The sequence below is a fragment of the Mirounga leonina genome, unplaced genomic scaffold (genome assembly GCF_011800145.1).
Source record: "Mirounga leonina isolate KUSES-001 unplaced genomic scaffold, KU_Mleo_1.0 Mir_125, whole genome shotgun sequence".
Taxonomy (NCBI): domain Eukaryota; kingdom Metazoa; phylum Chordata; class Mammalia; order Carnivora; family Phocidae; genus Mirounga; species Mirounga leonina.
The window spans coordinates 28029204-28043423 of record NW_023270305.1 but is presented as its reverse complement, the minus strand read 5'-3'; the positions used below and the strand labels follow the sequence as shown (position 1 = coordinate 28043423).

The window sequence follows — 14220 nt, the reverse complement described above, 5'->3', positions numbered from 1 at the left end:
GTGCACTTTTTCTGTAAGTGTATTATGCACCAATAAAAACAATTTTGAGACTATTTTTAAAAGTCAGAATGGAAATATGAACGGGGGAGATTCTGTTGTGGAAAGGAAAGAAGGCCAGAAGAGAAGTGATTTCAGGATAAGAATTAGATAAATAAGCGAGTACTTCTTAAGCATCTGCCATATGCCAAAACTGTCCTAAATGCTTTCATTATGGATTATCCCATTTAACCCACTCCCATGAACAAAGGAGAGTGTGGACACGATGATAACAGGAATCAGCAGCGTTGAGTACTGTTGCACGATTTTCAAGATTAACTCCAATACTCTATCTAGGGGATGAAAACCAGCAGGCCCTTTGTAGAAGAGTCTGGAAGACCCCTCTCCTGGGCCTGGCATTCCCCAAGGCCTCACCCCAGGCTTCTGATCTCGTCTTCAGGTGCTTTTATACCCATAGCCCCAGAGGTGCCTCTCCTTGTAATGCTTTGCAATTTTATTTTTACTTAAAAAATATTTTCTTGCACAAAACTTAAATCTGTTGTATGGGATGGAAAGCATGGCAAAGGCGTCCCTTTGTTCGTTTTTCTTTGAGATTTTCTGTGAAAAGTAAAGACTTATTTCCTAATACATTCTCAGATAAGACAACTTTTTATATAGAATGTTTAACAGTTGTGTTGGTAAGAAGTGTCCTGGGATGTAAGGTAAAAGAATAAAAACTGATCCAAAAAGAAAGAAGAAAAAAAATAAACCCAGCAGGGGGGAAGAAGACACTGCGCAAGAGTAATCTCCCTTCCTTGCATCCTCCGCGGCAAGGCAGATGCTGTGGGGGCATCGTGCTGATCGCGTGGTCTGATTATCTGAAGCCATCCGTTAAGATATTCAACCAGACCTGATGCATCCGGGATATTGGCTCCTTCTGACATTTCAGCAGGACGGCCGTCGGGAGTGCGTTGTGGAGTGTTTTGCGACACCTCCTCCAGGAATATGATACAAAAGTCAGAATCATTTCAGGAACGGGTGAGCTTTTTTCTATTTCTTCCAAGTTGAAGCTGTTCTTACAGCTCTAAACTTCTGTCCCTGCTGGGATCTCACTCCCTGTGGTGCATTATGAATCCTGTAGCTTTCTTCTCAATTGCCTAAGTGGAGTGTGCTGTACCTTGTCACATATGATATAACATCACTTGGTTAAATGTAAAATGTTTAAAATATGCCCAAGTTTTTGTCACCATGTTTTGTCACATCTTCATGTCTTTTTTCTTTTTCTTTTTTTAGAGAGAGCACATGTGAGCAGAGGGGAGGAGGGGCAGAGATAGGGAGAGAGAGAATCCCAAGCAGGATCCACGCTCGCCCAGAGCCTGATCTGAGGCTCCATCTCAGACCCTGAGATCATGACCTGAGCTGAAATCAAGAGTCGGTCGCTCAACCGACTGGGCCACCCAGGAGCCCCCATCTTCATTTCTTAGTACACTAATTGCCTCAGGAGGTAGAAGTGGCTCAGACTCTGTCAACCTCTAAGGGCTCCAGTTTCTATTATTACCACTGCTTCATAGATGAGAAATGAGCCTAAGGACAGTGTTTTCCTTCTTGCTTTCCCTAAGCTGTTCCCATGATGCCGTGTTGTCAGTGGTCAAGTCCAAGTATCCTACAGGCCATAAGAGTGTCACAGGGCTTACTCACAACCTGCAGGAGAGGTGGCAAGAGGTGGGATTCCTGAGGCAATGCCCGCTTAGCTTGAATTCATCCTGCAAACGAGGTGGGGCCAGATGGCAGGTAGAATGAGGGCCTCACTCTCTCCCTAGGTCTCGGCAGGCCTGGGGGAAGGGAATGACCAGGCTGGCTTGAGGTTTAGTCAGTGTGTTCTTTGCCTCCCCTTTCAATGCTCTGCTTTGGGCTTCACTTGTCCAAAACCCCCCTCTCCGCCGCCTAGCCCCAGACCAGGCACAGGCCCAGCTGCCTGTTCCACTGACCTGTGCCCAGGAGGGCAGGCTCTAGAATGCACTGCTCTTGCTGATGAACAGATACTGGCCTCTTGTGGAAGATGTTAATTACCCCAGCACACAAGGCGATCCTTCCCACATCCCCTCCTCACCAGGGAGCAGCTCCCCAAGGTTGACCATGGGGCTGAGGTTGACCATTGAGGGCAGGGAGAAAGGACCCCAACCCCAAGCACCCTGAGCAGACCCTGGGGTTCCAGGCCTTTCTGCACATGGTTGACTCTAAGGTAGAGAAGAAAAAGGATTCAAGTCTCCAGGACCTATCTTTAGAGTGAGAGGAGTTGCTTGACCACTGGGTCACAGCCCCCCTGATCAGCCAGTGGGTGGGCGGGAGGCAGGAAGGAACTGCCTGGCCCCAAGCCCAGCGCCTGGCGACACTCGCTGAGGGCTGTGGCAGGGAAGGAGGAAGGCTCAAACTTGGGGCTGCACCCAGCCAACTGAGCCCTTCTCAGGTGCCTGATGGGGCCGACTTCTAGAGAGGGAGAACTCCTCCACCGGCTATGTGAGCAGAGAAGGGAGGAGGGTGGTGAAGGGGATGCAAGGAGAGAAGGAAATGCCAACTGCCTGGGGACAGGAGCTGGAAGTGAGGACAGCTTCTCCCCCTCTGAGACAGAGGATGGCCCCCGGGAGTGGAGAAGGAGGGACCCAGGCAGCAGGGGCGGACAGATAGAAGACCCAACATCATTCGTGACCAGCTCTGTGACCTTAGCTTAACCTAACAGATTCTCAGTCTCCTCACTTGGGAAAGAGATGATATAGCCGTGAGCATGGCTGTGGGGAGCCCGCAGATTGTTTAGCTCATAGTAGGCCCTTAATAAACAGTCCTGGTCAGAGCAATTGGCCTTCGCCTAGATTCTGGCCACATGATCGAGGGGTGGTGGCTGTAGCTGGCATCCCCTGGAGTTAATATGCTCCCGGATTCAAAATTCCTGAGGAGGGAAAGTGTAGGAAGAGAGTCTCCGCCCTCCGTGCCTCAGCGTGCCCAGTGGCTCTGCCCCAGGGAGCCGAGGCCCATCTGATGCAAAGCTGAATCTGCATTCGCATTTCACTGGGGAGTCTTTTGGCTGGGGCAGTGGAAGGACCTGCTTGGCTGGAACGTTTTTTTTCCCTCCCAGGCGACGTCCGATGGGTGTGTCAGGCAGGAGGTGATATTTGCCTGGGCTGGCGCAGGCGAGCCGCTGCGGAGCCAAGGGCACCAGGCATTGGGCTCGAGATGGCCTCCCCGGACCGGCCGCCTGCCACCAGCTATGCCCCACCTGAAGTGCCCCTGGGGGTCGTGCTGTTCTTCACCATCCCCTACGCCTTCTTCTTGCCTGAGCTGGTGAGTGCTGCCACGTGGGTCACCTGCAGAAGGGGAGGGCCCAGGAGAAGCCGGCACTCCTGGGGGTGGGGGGGGGGGACAGGGGCCGGAGCTGCTGTGGGTCTCCCATCTCCCCCACCGCTCCGACTCAGCCGGGATGGTCCCTAATCCCTCCCTGTGCTATTCCTCCCAACTTCTGCAGTATGGGTGGGTTTCCTCCTTCCAAAACAAACCCACCCACCGTGGGTGACAGGCAGGCCACCTGGTGATCGGACAGGCGGTGAAGAGTGGTGGGGGGATGCTGCTAAAATATCCTGGGTCCTCAGGAAGATGCTAGAAATGGACTTTCATATGGTTTCTTTTCTCCAACTACTTGCTTGTTTCTGCTTTTCTAAAGTCCAAAACGGTTGGAGGGGGACACTCTGTCTTTCCTTCTGAGAGGAGGTCTTCCTTGTAGACTCTGTGCAAGAGGTAGCTTGTGACAACATCTGCCATAAAACAGTTGTGTGAGCCGCCCCGGTTGCACATGGGGACCTATCACTGCGTTACACTCTCTGAGATGCCCTGCAGCTGGATTGTGGCTCGAACCCCTGCCAGGGGCTGGGGGTGGCTCACATGTTGCAGTCTGCAGAGCCCTGTAGACGCAGTGCCCATCTGAGCCAGCTGCCACCATCCCCTTTCTACTCATGGGGACACTGAAATCTGGTGAACCATTCAGGGCAAAGGAGTTTATTTCGTGTTTTGAACACGTCCTGAAATATCTAGCTTGTGGGTAACACTTTCTGAACAGCTCTGAATTTGGCAGTGCTGACCCCGGGCCAGGGAGGGGAAGGTGGTTCCAGCTTTCAATCGGACCTGACCAGCCCTCTCTCATCATTTGCCTGAAGGCTGGGCCTGAGCAAGTGACCCTGTGGCAAACTGGTTAAAGCGCACCCATTGATGGCACCGAGAAAGGGAAGCCAGGCAGGGTGGGCCCAGCATTTGGGCGGCTCCAGCCGAAACCCCACCCAAGAGGCAGGTTTCTGCCAGGCCTGCCCCCTGGGGGCGGAGGGGGAGGGAACATAAGCATGGGCATCCTGCCAGGCTGATGACATCTTAGTGCTCCTGAAAGTTCTCTGTGCCCGGACCCGGGCGTGTCCCTCACCTCAGAACAACCACATGAATTGCCAGGATTGTGATTCTTGCCACCGCTCTGTACTGAGCACATGCTTTATGTCAGTGTTGCAAGCCCCTGGTAGAGGGTGCCCTGTCTGCTGAAGACACATTCCCGAGGACTCCTCCAAAGTCAGACTATGCTTGAGGCTGTGGCATCAGCAAGGAGAGACGGTCTGACCTTGTCAAGTCAGGGAGGGGTCCAGACCTACCACGGAGGCGCCGATTTTGGTGCTGGACCTCAAAGAACAGGATGGATTTTCAGGCTGGGGGCCAAGAACAGGGAAGGCCTGGAGTCCAGGAGAGCCCAGCAGGCAGGAGGCTGGAGGGAAGGGGCTTACAGAGCCAGGAAACCCCCTGGGGGTACTTTGTCATGATAGGGGCCATCGCATGCATCCAGCCCCACGAGGCTGGGCTCCTATAGGCTTCGGCTGGGGCCTTAAGTATCTCTAGGGGGTGGGATGTTGTCATTGGCTCAATTGTACTCATTTATTTTTCTTTTGATGTAATTTTAGATTTATAATAAAGCTGTGTGAATAGGACAGAGCATTCCCATACACTCTTTACTCGGCTTCCCTTAAAGTCCACATCTTACGTAATACAACTATAAAAATCAGGAAATTAGCACGGATACTTTCATTGATCAACTGTTCTAATAAACTTCATTCAAATTGTGATTTCCCCACTCATGTCATTTTTCTGGTCCAGGTTCCTGTCCAGGATTTGGCATTGCATTTGGGTGTCTTACCTCCTCTGTCTCCTTCAGTCTGTCTTCATACTTCTGAAGAATAGCGATCAGTTATTTTGTAAATGTCCTTTCATTCAGCCTTGTCTGATGTTTCCTTATTTACAATTTTAGGGTTTTTTTTTAAAAAAGATTTATTTATTTTATTTGAGAAAGAGAGAGAGAGAGCATGAGTGGGAGGGACAGAGAGAGAGGGAGAGAGAATCTCAAGCAGACCCCACGCTGAGCGGGGAGCCTGATGTGGGGCTCAATTCCAGGACCCCAAGATCACGACCTGAGCCGAAATCTAGAGTGGGATGCTTAACCGACTGCACCACCCAGGCGCCCCTACAACTTCAGTTTTAATTCACAAGTGATCCTTATTCATTGTGGAATACTTAGAAAATATAGAAATAAATATGATCCGTATGTATGGATAATAATAAATATAATCCCTATGCGTATGCATATATACACACACATATGTATGTATTTAATGGGGTTATTCTGTGCGTGCTGTTTGGCACCATCTTTTCCTTAAGTGAGTGTTCCTGGCACAGACTATAGAATCAAGCGTTCCCTACCAACTCTGCCCCCGGAGCCTGCTCATACAGATCTTTGCCTAGGTTGCTTTATTTTAGACTCTTTAACATTAAAACGCACATTTTAAAACATTTATTTGCGGTAAAGATTCGTAGGCAGTTGCAAATATAGCTCAGAGAGGTCTCCCATAGCCTTCCCCCAGCTTCGCCCAGTGATTTCATAATGCTAGTCCCATCAAAACCGAGTAAGCGACATTGGTCAAGTATGTCATCTTCTATGTCATCTTCTGTGTCATGTTCTCACACCTGTAGATTCATGTCACCACCACAATCAAGAAAACCATTCTGGCACCACAGAGATCTTCCACCTGCTTCCTTTTTACAGCCACCCAACCCCCACCCAGTCTTCCCTCATCCCCTCCAGCACCCCTGGAAGCCACTAATTTCATCTCTATAATTTTGTTATTTCAAGTTATATAAACAGGGGCGCCTGGGTGGCTCAGTCGGTCAAGCATCTGACTCTTGGTTTCGGATCAAGTCATGATCTCAGGGTGGTGAGATCGAGCCCTGCGTTGGGCTCCGTGCTCAATTCAGAGTCTGCTTGAGATTCTCTCTCCCGCTCCCTCTGCCCCTCCCCCTGCTCCTGCTCTCTCTCTCTAAAATAAATAAGTACATCTTTTTTAAAAAAGTTATATAAATAAATAGAGTCATAGAGCATGTGGCCTTTTGAGAATGGCCCCTTGCACACAGCATAACGCCCTTGACGTCCACCCGAGCTGTGTGTGTGTCCGTAGTTCCTGTGATTGCTGCGCAATATTCCACGGCATGGCTGTACCATGGCTTGTTTCACCATTGACCCACTGAGACACACCGTAATTGCTTGGAGTTTTTAGCTCTTCTAAATAAAGCCATATGAACGTTCACATACAGGCTTCAGTGTGGGTATTGTTTTCACCCCTCTGGGAGAATGCCCGAGTGTGATTGTTGGGTTGTTTAGTAAGTGTATGCTCACGTTTTTGTTTGTTTGTTTGTTTGTTTTAAAGATTTTATTTATTTATTTGAGAGAGAGAGAATGAGAGAGAGAGAGCACATGAGAGGGGGGAGGGTCAGAGGGAGAAGCAGACTCCCCGCTGAGCAGGGAGCCTGATGCGGGACTCGATTCCAGGACTCCAGGATCATGACCTGAGCCGAAGGCAGTCGCCTAACCAACTGAGCCACCTAGGAGCCCCTATGCTCACGTTTTATTAAGAAACTGACAAACTGTTCCCCAGAGCGCCTGTCCCGTTTTACATTCCTACCAGCAATGGAGGAGACTTTCTGAGTTTTTAACACTAAAATTCGTATTTCGTTCGGTTTACTGTTGAGTTTAGATTTCTCACTTGAAGATGATATTAATTTTGAAATGTAATCTCCAGGTGTGGAACAGTGCATTTTAAGGTGAGAACAGACATGATGTCTTCTGTCTGTCTTTCTTTTTTTTTTTTTAAAGATTTTATTTATTTATTTGAGAGAATGAGAGAGAGCACATGAGAGGGGGGGAGGGTCAGAGGGAGAAGCAGACTCCCCGCCGAGCAGGGAGCCCAATGCGGGACTCGATCCCGGGACTCCAGGATCATGACCTGAGCCGAAGGCAGTCGCCTAACCAACTGAGCCACCCAGGCGCCCTTCCGTCTGTCTTTCATTCGGAGAGTATGAGAGCCTGCTGGTGCTAGTGCTGGGCGGGGCTGGGGACCAGGTGACTCACAGCACCACACACCCCGCCCCCCACCCCCAGGCCAGCTCTCCAGAGCACACAGTGTGCAGGTGGCTAGGGGATGGTGAAGGCCTACGTGGTGTGAGTTGACTCATCAACGATGCCGAGAGCTGACCGAGGCGACTGTGACCTGGGAAGTGTGCTATGAAACAGAGTCCAAGATGTCTTTTGACTTTAATCTCTTTATTAGTGAACTTGATTCAATGTTTAATTAAAAAGAAACAGCTAAGAAGATTTCTAGAGTCAGCCAGTTAAAAGGTGAAACAATTCAGACACTCTGGTGTTTGATGTTCTCAGCTTCTTAACTCTCTTGCACGGTGGCCAGAGGGAAATACTCTGATTCCCCTAGAAGCTCATTCCAGAATCTTTCAGCTGGGGAAGCTCACCTTTATATTTTACTTAAATCCCCAGCTTCACCTTATTTTCAGCCTGCTTCTTCTATTACTCTGTTTATATGTAAAAGCCTGTCTGAGGGGCACCTGGGTGGCTCAGTTGGTTAAGTGTCTGACTCTTGATTTTGGCTCAGGTCATGATCTCGGGATCGTGGGGGAATGTTTACCCAAAAGTTAATTCAGTTTACCCGTTCTACTTCATCTTTGTTGCTTCTGTCCCTCCCTTCACCCCCCACCTCACCACCATGCAGCTTCCCCCCACCCTGCTCCTTCAGGACAGGGGAGCTCATGATTTCCATGCCCAGGGTACCACTGATTCCCATCCTCATGCCCCAGGATGTCCCCTGGAAGGGAGAACAGGGGACAGGGAAGGAAGATTGCAGAGCGAGGGGCGGGGGAGGAGCAAGGCCCTGGGAGGGGAGGATGGGAGGGGCAATGTGCGAAGCAGTCCATGTCAACCTCCCTACATTGCCTGGACCCACTTTGGCCTCCCTCCACCAGTCCCACCCTTACTCCCAAGGCCCCCAGTGTGCTCAGGTTCAGTAACATAGAATCAGTCGGTACAGGGTCAAGAACCTGACTGTGCTGTGTCATCCCTGTGAGAACTTGGGCAGATTCCTTAACCACTCCGAGCCTCAGCAGTGGAGAGAGTAACAGTAAAGATCTCATAAGACAGCTCTGGGGGTTCAACAAGGACATTCCCAGGAGACGACAGCACATCGCAACCACTCTAGAAATGTGAGCCCGTGTATTTTATTGTTGTTGGTCGTCTGGACCTCTTCTTAGAAAGTGTGGGTCTCCTGTGAGCAACTTCCAACTGTGAACCAATAGGTATTCACCGGGATGCTACCACCGCTCTAGCCCCGTGCTCTGCTCTCAGGGGCCACAAGAGTGAGAAGGTCTTAAGAAGGGGGATAAGGTAAATCAGGAACCCTGTCTTAAAAGGAGCGGTGCCTGAGCATGTGGAGAACACCCCAAGATAGGAAAGAGTGAAAAGCCAGGGCGCACGCCCCAACTGCCGAAGGCTCCGGGAGCTCGGGAGTTGTCAGGATAAGCTTACTCAAGGCGGGGTCTTGGCCTTCTTGAAGAGTTTGGATTGAGGGATTAGATGTGTGCTTGTTCAGACGAGCACTTCCTCTGACCAGGAGGAAAACAGATGGAAGAAATCCGGCTGCGAGGCAGCGGTGCTTTAATCCTATGTATTCCCTCAGCAAGTACTTCCTGAGCACCTACTCTGTTGCCAAGCACGGGGCTGTAAAGACGGCGAAGGCAGACACCAGCCCTGCCTTCTGGAGAGTGACGCCTCAGGGGGCAGGGGGAGACTAGCCCAGGAGAGCGGCGGATGGAGCTGTGCCTTCAGAGTGCTGTCAGGTCTCGGGAGGGGATGCAATAAGGGGAATTGTTTCTGCCACTGTTGGGAAGCCCACTGAGCTGAAAAGGAGATGCTGAAGCGACCAGAGGAGAAGCACTCGAAGTAGCTGGGGTCTGGGGAGGGCGGCCAGCGCTCGGGCCTCCACAGGAAGACTGGCCTGCTGCATCTCTGGCCCCTGAGGAGGGGTGCTCTGAGGCAGTGGGCACAGCAGCGGGGGGAGACAGGCCCTTGGGGCTGGAGCCAAGTTCTGCCACTGCTGGAGTGGCCCAGCCAACAGGAAGCCCCCACCGCTCTCTTCCCATTCCAGCTCCCCACCGACCCCATTGCCAGATCCTAGCAGAAATCCAGCTTCTAAGGGAGCTGGGCATTGTGGCTTACAGAGCTCCGGCCCCTGTCACAGAGCAGACCAAAGAAGGGTGGGCTGGAGCTGCAAGACCCTGGCAACTACCTGGCACAGTCCCCATCTGCACACTCCCCTCTGCCTGAGTCTGGACTTCTGGTCCTTCCCTTCGCCTGACCATCTGGCCAAACCAAGCGCAGCTTTCTCTGAACCGGTGGCCTCTCTCAGTTCCGAGAAGGCAGGCACCCAGCTGCTGCTGGGAGGTCAGCTCACCAGGAGGATTTCACTTAACCAACAGGTGCTCCGAAGGAAAGCAGGGAGGGGCCTGGCACATTCTGACCTGCTGGAATGCAGGGAGCCCCAGATAAGCAGTCTCACTGGTAAGAAGTGCCCCATCTGCTGCCAGCGCCCTTCCAGGTGCTTTTGCCTAGAGAACTTTCCCCTGGGGCAAGGCAGATCTGTGGGAGGCAGGAGAAGTTTCTGGAGTGTTGTCTAGCTTGGCAAGCTGCAGGAAGCAGGCCAGAGTAGGGAGGGGTGGAGGAGCCCCACCCAGGTTCCCTGGCCTTTACCCCTCTCGTCTCTTCCAGCCCCTCCCTTGCATCCTCCCATCCTTGCGAGCCAGCCTGCCCCTCAGATGTCACCATTTGGTCAGATCTTCCCTCTCTCAGCCAGAGTAGATGTCCGCTCAGGGCTCACACAGGGCCTGGCCCTATACTCAGGTTCCACAGCTTCTTGAGGCGCAGTCCCCACCCTCCTGCCTCAAACTGATACCTAGAAGGTCCCAGGTGTGTCGGAGAGTGGGGCCAGATGTCATAGGTTCAGGACCCCAGAGTCTTCTGACCTATGTTGAGGGAGCCCGCCTCAGCCCCTCCCTGTGGTGGGATTCTCCGAGCTTTGCTTTTCTGCCTCCAAGCTGCTCCTAGCCCACCCCTGCCACCATGCCCAGCTGCACCCTCTCTCTGCCCAGGGGATGCTGGATGGATGTGGGAGGGGGTGGTGTGTCTAGTTGAACATCATCCTCTCCGATAGCACGTTTGTCTAGTCCTTCCTACATGCTGGGGGAGAAGGCAGAGCGGTAGGAAAACCTCCCAGGAAATCCTCCGGGAGGTAATGGAGCAGGAAATGGGTGGGGATGAAACAAATGGGTGTTTGTCCCCATTCTGTCCTGGATCCTGGCAGCAGTGCCAGTCTGTGGTTGGGTCACAGTGGCAAGCCCTGAAGGTGTCAGCCAGCGCCACCCGCCAGGGAATCAGGCCCAGGCAGAAGAGACTGAGCGGCTGGGGAGGGGAGGGTCCAGCAGCCCGCCTTCTGCCTCCTCCTCAAGTCAGCAGCATGTCACCTGCTTTGTGCCAGGCTCCGTGCCCTACACTGGGGACACAAAAACCACAGGGCAGTGTCCATCCAGGAGCTTGGGGCCTGGGGAAGAGGCAGTGGAGAGAGACAATAACCATGAGGGAGCTCACCCAGCGGTGCACTGGGGGCTTGGCAGTCAAAAATGGCTTCCTGGAGGAGGTGATCCTGGTCTGGGTCCTGCCCTCAAAGGTCTGGTCATAGACAGGTGTGGGAGGGGGAGCTGAGCAGCTGTCAGTGAGGACTAGAGTGAATGAATGGCGATGTCCTTGGGTCCTCAGTGCCTGACGAAGAACAGGATCATGGCCATTGGTCATGCCATTGGTCCCTAAGGGAAGGAGGAGGTGGGGGAACCTCCCCTGAGCCCAACTCCTGGGCTCATCTAGCAACTTTCTGGGAACATGTGGAAGGACATGAGATTAATAACCATAGTGGAAGCCAAAGAGAAAGAGACCAGGGGTGGGAGGGAGCCTGTCCACCAGGCCACCATGAGGACTGGGGAATGGGATGCATTTATCTGCTTTTTCATCTTTTATCTCTACTTTCTAACTTGTCTACAGTGCGCAAGTTAAAAAAAAAAGGGTAGAAGAATTTTTGCCCTAAAAATTCTTAGTTTTGTTTTGTTTTGTTTTAAGAGACAAGAAGGAAAAGCTCTTTAGACTTTGGATGGATAAGAATGTTTTTATTATCGTACTTTCTGTAGATCCATACTGCTCAGTCAATAAAAAGCTGGGTCAGTGGGGTTACCAAGGTCTGAATGGGTGGGCGCGGTCCTGGGGGAGGAAGCCCGGAGGGAGGGGAGGAAGGCAAAGGAGGCCCAGCTGACTCACCAGCCCCTCCTGGGCTGTGGCATCCTGCCCCTCCCAAGCATTCACCCCAAGGTAGGCCCAGACTTTCCCTGGCCCGTGGCCAGTCCCGTCCCAAGAGCACTTGTGGGTACCAAGGGCTCCTTATACGACTCACTCTGCCAGGAGCAGTGGTGGATGGAGCTCTGGCCTGCACTATTGTTCCTGGAGTGGACCGGATAAGACAGGGGCCCTCACCGGAGGCCAGGGGGCCTGGGCCACAATTTCCTGCTAACCTTAAAGCCACAGAGAAAATTCTCACTCTGAATCAGGATGTAGTGACTCAGTGTTTGGAAGTGTCCTAGCTGAAATTATGGAGCATTGAACTCCCATACAATGGTAGATGTATGCGGGTACAGGAGTCCGATCCAGGCCTGGCCCGCTCCCATGGGTAACTTTGGGTAGATCACTTGGCCTCTCAGAACAGCTTTCCTCCCCTGTACAAAGGAGGGAAGGATTCTTGTTCAGAAGCTTCACAGGCTGCCAGGCCGCAGACTCAGGCACGGGAGCCGCCTCGTGGGCTGTAGACAGCAGCCGTGTGGGCGCTGGGGTCTCCGAGCTGCCCACACGGAGGCCCGCAGCCGGTCGAGGTGCCCAGGAGCGCCTGGCTCCCCGAGGTGCCCTGGAGGAGGCCAGCACCACCCAGCTGGGAGGGCCCTGGCTCCTCCACACTGAGTTCCACTCCTGCAGATATGGGACACCCCAGGGCCTCTCCCCTGTCCTGTCGGCAGCGTTTCTGCTCCTTTCCTCTCCCAGGCTCCCGCTGCCCGCGCAGGCCCTGGTGTGGCCCCCAGGTCCCCGACAGGCTCCTGCAGCCACAGCCATGCTGTGGGCTCCCCCTGGGGACAGTGCCGTGGAGGAAAGGACGTGACAGGGGCGCACACCGGCTCAGGCAGAGGCCCTTGGCTAGAGGAAGGAAGGCGTCCTGAAGCAAAGGTCTCTACACACTGACTGTGGCCCCCAGAAGAGAGAGATTTTCATGGCAACCCGGTACACACGGGTGTGTGTGTGTAATGAAACAACAGATTCAGGACACTGTTTCCCTTTCCCATGGGCAATGTACTCCTGTTTGCTAATCTAGTCCACTTAATCTTTTAATGCTTGGGTAACGAACTAAGTGGATTTCACCACCCACGAATGAGTCTCAGCCCACGTTGGGAAGCCCCAGGCCTAGGGGCGCTGACGGAGGCTCAGGGAGACTGGCCCAGAGTAGGGAGGGAGAGGCAGGCTGGGCTTGCTGGGCTGCGGCCCGAGTTTAGTCTGAGGCCCACCGGGAGCCAGCAAGGTGTTTGAAGCGGGGGTGAGGTCCCGGGTCCCAGCTGGTCCTCGGCAGTGCTGTGACAAGGGCAGTCGCCGGTTCCAACTGGCTTAACGGAAGGGAGGCGGACTATGTCGCGTGCTAGGAAGTTGGGACCCACCAGCTCTGCCTTCAGCGGCATAGCTGTGTCCCCAGGGCCCAGGCTTTTGCTCTCTGCCTCCCTCCTCTTCCATTTCATAGCTCCAGGCCTAATACCAGACACAGCAATGGCCGGAGCGAGAACGGGGACTATCTCATCTGGGTCTCCTTAGGCAGAAGGAACCCCTTATCGGGGGTCCCCCAAAAGCCTCCCCCTGGAAGGGCTGGATGCAGTCACAAAGTGTCCCAGCCAGGGCATGCAACGAACCTAGCTAATGTTGGAAAGTCACCAGCTACATCCCTTTCCTGCCCACACCTCCTACCAGTAAGCCCAGTTGGGGAATTTAAGGAAACAATTTAGATGGAGACAACCATCTCTGCACCACTATTTACTGGGGCATTATCTATGTTGGGGAAAGCTGGAGACAGCCAACATACTTGCACAGGGCCCTAATGGGGTAAATGACGTATACTGACTTGGTGGAATGTAATTATATGGCTTTGAAAGTACAATCAATCCTTGGGGCGCCTGGGTGGCTCAGTCGGTTAAGCGTTTGACTCTTGATTTCAGCTCAGGTCGTGATCTTGGGGTCCTGGGATCGAGCCCTGAGTTGGGTTCTGTGCTCAGTGGGGAGCTGCTTGAGATTCTCTCTCCCTTTGCCCCTCCGCCCCGACTCGTGCTCTCTCTCTCTCTAAAAAAAAAAAGTACAGTCAATCCTCATTACTCACGATGCTGTATTTGCAAATTTACCTATTCACTAAAATTTATTTGCAACCCGCAAATCAATACTCACAGCACTTCTGTGTGCAGAGCAGCAAAAAGGTCGGGTTGTCTGATGTGCATGTTCCCACCTGAGGCTGAACAAGCTGATACTCTCCTTTCTTGTTTCAGCTCTCGCACTGCAAACAAGTGTCCTTTTCAAAGTTTGTTTGGTGCCACGTCTTTTGTATTTTTGTGCTTTTTGTTGGTGATGTTGCTGCTCAAAATAGCCCCTAAGTTAGTGCTGAAGTTCGGTCTAGTGTTTCAGCTCGGGAAGGCTGTGATTGGCCTTTCAGAGACAAC

The 14220-nt window shown here is 52.6% G+C and overlaps 1 protein-coding gene across 1 annotated transcript in view; it reads left to right on the top strand.

The window, feature by feature from the left end:
* Positions 1 to 2414: 2414 nt before the first annotated feature.
* The window catches only part of MALL (mal, T cell differentiation protein like), a 28570-nt gene continuing 16764 nt past the window's right edge, over positions 2415 to 14220 (top strand). The window contains exons 1-2 of the mRNA XM_035001025.1: positions 2415 to 2493; positions 3107 to 3312. Coding sequence (XP_034856916.1) covers positions 2451 to 2493; positions 3107 to 3312 — 249 coding nt within the window. The 5' untranslated portion in view covers positions 2415 to 2450. The remainder of the gene's footprint in view (positions 2494 to 3106; positions 3313 to 14220) is intronic.